This window comes from Primulina tabacum, chromosome 6 (assembly GCF_025594145.1).
Source record: "Primulina tabacum isolate GXHZ01 chromosome 6, ASM2559414v2, whole genome shotgun sequence".
Classification (NCBI taxonomy): domain Eukaryota; kingdom Viridiplantae; phylum Streptophyta; class Magnoliopsida; order Lamiales; family Gesneriaceae; genus Primulina; species Primulina tabacum.
The window spans coordinates 38,869,125-38,873,215 of NC_134555.1; the positions used below are offsets into that span (position 1 = coordinate 38,869,125).

At 34.0% G+C, this 4,091-nt stretch overlaps 1 protein-coding gene across 3 annotated transcripts; it reads right to left on the reverse strand.

Annotated features, from left to right (window-relative positions):
• Positions 1-924: 924 nt before the first annotated feature.
• On the reverse strand, positions 925-3,786 carry LOC142549411 (UV-B-induced protein At3g17800, chloroplastic-like). Of its 3 annotated transcripts, none has more exons than XM_075658343.1 (4): positions 3,641-3,786; positions 3,350-3,515; positions 2,130-2,422; positions 925-1,931 (listed from the first exon to the last, which is right to left on the reverse strand). In XM_075658343.1, the coding sequence occupies exons 2-4, from the start codon at positions 3,488-3,490 to the stop codon at positions 1,112-1,114; spliced, it is 1,254 nt and encodes a 417-aa protein (XP_075514458.1). In that variant the 5' UTR covers positions 3,491-3,515; positions 3,641-3,786; the 3' UTR covers positions 925-1,111. The 3 variants fall into 3 exon arrangements, with proteins under 3 accessions (XP_075514458.1, XP_075514459.1, XP_075514460.1); XM_075658344.1 differs by having other exon boundaries at positions 3,636-3,761; XM_075658345.1 differs by lacking the exon at positions 3,641-3,786 and having other exon boundaries at positions 3,350-3,534.
• Positions 3,787-4,091: the final 305 nt, after the last annotated feature.

The window sequence follows — 4,091 nt, forward strand, 5'->3', positions numbered from 1 at the left end:
TTAATAAATTTTCAATAACAAATGACGCCCAAAAACTAAACTTTTTTGTATTTAAATCAACCCAAAATTGTGGACTAATTGCTAAGTCATTTTTCATTAAAAAAATGAATTTTATAAATAAGTAGCTTCTCTATAAATTCAAGATGCTCTTTTAGTTAATTCTTTCACATTAACTGGTGAAGATCATGAGATTGTATTTAGATTGATATATTTGATCGAAGTTAATAATTTCAAATTCATAATAACAAATCAATTTGTTCGTTTCGGTAAATCCACTTGACAATAGATTTAAAATTCTCACAAATTATTTTTCAGGTCAATGTAATATATTTCAAATTCATCTCAAGACCCTAATCATTTCAAATATTTTTTCTAACACTTTATCGAATCCAAATCTTTCCATCTAAACACAACTAAAACCAATGCAACCAAAATATCATAAAAAGGAAAGCTCTAATGTAACGTGTAGCAATGATGTCTTGTAAAGTCTATCCTAGAAATCCAAATAGATGAATATTAAATTAAGAACCAGAAAGATGGGCACTAATAGAATTAGAATTGTTTCAAAAAATAAATAAATAAATAGAATTAGAAATAATATATTTATATTAAAGTAAGAACAATTGGGAGGTATGATTGCTAACTACATTTATTCTCATCTTATTCTGCATGTGTGTGATCAGAATCCAGCTTCCATCATGTCTCCATTCTTTCATCACAATAAACAAATATTGACTACCTTTATTTTATGTCCCTAAGCTTAATTAATATATTAAATTTTTTCTATTTGTCCTTTTTTTTTTATCACGTGAAAACCCATAACCACTACATTTCGGTACAAACTGAATAAATCACCAGAATAACACAATAGTCTCCAAACCATATTAATCAAGTAAACCACATTGCACAAGTTCTGTGTGACAAACTTTACTTGCCATTCAGTTATATAGATAGCTGAAGTCAGTCCAACATGACATCATCACTAACATTATATAGAATTCAAAACCCCCGTCACTATATACAGATCACTTGGAGAAAGAACACACCATCACCTATTGGTCAATAAAATTTCCATTGGAATGTTCACAATCCCAGACAGAGAACACTAGGCCTAATTTGCAACAAAATGGTACCTCATATCGACGTAGCTCTCGACATCCCACAGGAAGGAACCGAAGGTCACGGCCTCGAGAACGAGTCTTTTCAGACCACCGAGGCTAATCTTGATTTGTTCATCTTTGGAAGAATCAATGGTTCCTTCAGGAGTGATAACTATCTCAGGTCTACCGAACAATGCTTCAGTGTGTTTTTCTATGATGTTAATAGCTTCCTTAGATCTAATGGTTGCATATCTCTGAAGTGTCTCCCCATCAAACGACATGACATAAGTTCTTAATCTTGATGGCTTTACTCCAGTGAAGTTTCCTGCGCCAATGCTACCGGCCCATGATGAAACTTCCGGGTGAGGTTGAACATTTCCGGAAGACTTTTCACTGCTTTCAGTACCAGGTCTCGTCTCATCAGCTATGACCTGTTGGATATTGGTCCCTTCATCTTCAATACCCTGCGGTAGGATTTTCATCGTTTTCTCCAGCTGAAATCTCTGGTCTAGCCGTTTTAGAAAATATCCATACATGACTGATGCAGCATAAACCTGGCCAACTCTTAGTTTGCTTATTTCAGCCATTGAGTTGGAAGCACTGAGTCGATTTCCAAGAATTAGAGCTAAATGATTTTGAATCATCTCATAAGCTTCAGGGGAGTGGAGATGCTGCACCTTCTCTTCTTGACTGGTCAAGGGGTTTGGTGGTGATGGTGTTATACCAGGAACCAAAGGTACGTTAGCATCCATAAATTTCTGTACCACCAACGCATACAATATCTCCTCCAAGGCCTTTTTCCTTTCATTGGATTTGACCTCTGCAATTCTCCTGAAATTAGGGATTCCATCACATGGTTTAAAATTATTGACCCATCATAAGCGTTCAACCAGAATTGATTATCAATTAGCATTGATCAGCTCCCGTGACCGACGATTTGGAAGCTTAAAATTCCAGAAGGCACAAGTTTAAGTAGTTTAATTACTTCAAAAGCATTCTTCGCGTCATTTCAATGCCGCAAATACTAACCTGTACAAAACTAGTTCAGTACCAGATGCAGATGACCCTTCCTTCTCTTTCTCAGCATCACGGTCAGACTGAAGCTGTTCAAGCTGTTGTTCTACTGCAGCAGGGACAAGGTGTGGATGACTTATTAAAATCTGTGACAGAAACTGACCAATTGGTGACTCAAGTTGAAGTGGAGCGATCGGAGCAGCAGAACTATCAGAATTCGATTGCATAGACGCTCTGACAGCATTGCGCTTCCTGCTAAAACCCAATTTTCTTATTCCAAAGTTTGAAATAGAAATTGATAGCCCTTGCTGCAAACACCAAGAAAATATGCTTTAAATTATAATGGACAACAAATAAGATGAAAAACAACAAAAAAGATGTGGTTAAAGCTTGAAAATATTTCAGATTGTATATCTTAAAGATAGAGGATATGTTTGCCTGCATTGCCCTCCGGGCTTCCTTCTTCATCCATGAAATAAAACCAAACATTACACCGTCATTTTCATCTCTTTCACCCATGACAAATTTTTGTATTACATCTCCCAAACATTATTTTGTCAATATCAATTTGATTCTAACCACCATTTTTATATTATGACATAACAATTATCAGAAAAAAAATTTGCTCAGAAAACAAAGTCAAATATACACCATGTCCTTCATAAAATATTGAATCAGAAAAAAAATTTGCTCAGAAAACAAAGTCAAACATACATCATGTCCTTCATAAAATTTTTCAATAAATAGTTTTTAGAAACATCAATGGCAAACCAAGCTAGTCGAGCCTATTCGGCCCAGAAAACGAGAAAAAGAGATCCGAGTAAAATCCAGTCTTCCACAAGTCAACCTTCGACTTCGTAGACGATATAATAATTAAAAAAATCCAAACATGACGCATCATGAGCGATTAAGGAATCCTAAACATCACTGTGGCACTCATTTTTTTTTTTAAAAAAAAAGTAACAAAAATAGTACTTTTTACCATTAGATTCAAAATAAAACTATACTCTTGACAGAATAAAAAGCTGCAAAATTCCCACAAAACAGGTATTTCAACAATCCAAGCGATCAATGATAGCTAGCTAAACAATCAAAACACCAAATTAAGAAGACAAAGTAATCCCAAAACACGATCTTTAAAAAATAATGCTATTCAATTCAACATATTTCATCGGTCATAAACACCATTTACTTCCTTGACAGAGCCCAACCCAAAACAAACAAAAAAATGTTACCTGGATCGAAGCGTTGGAAAATGGAGATTTGAACCCAACCCGCGTAATACCCGTGCGAGTAGACCCAGATCGAGCAGCCCAGTCGGGCGGCAAATGGGAAACATTAGTGAAAGAAGACTGAAAAGCCGCCACGGTTTCCATAGTCAATCAACACCGCTTCCCTTCACTGCGGCGAAAAAAGGATACAAATAAAAACCCTACAAAAGATCAACAAAGATCCGCATAAAATAAACGAAAATGCAAAAAATTAAGAACAGAATCAAATATTATCTGTTATAGTTGTCACCTTACCAAATTAATGACGAATCGGGGAAGTTAGGGTTTGGATTCGCACAGTTGAATTCGAGAATTTGATTGGAAAATCAATATACGCTTCTGTATAATTTTGTTAAGCTGAAACAGAGTCGGCGATTGTATTCAGATATTATTATGAATTATATTTATAGACGTCACGGTGGCAAAAAAACCCCGTTTTTTCACTTAATTTACGAATAGCCCACCCTTCGGTTTTATTGATTTAAAGCGAGTACGTTTTTTGTTGGAGTTAAAAGTTTACAGTTTAATAAATAAGTATCAAATTTTTTGTATTAAAATAGTTGAATTATTAAGTTAAAATAAATATATATCAATTGCTAAATTAAATATAATATATATTTAAAATTTTTATAAACATATAATTATATATTATAATTTTTCTATCAATAAAATTTCATATACATAGTTAAAATATTTTTATTCATGA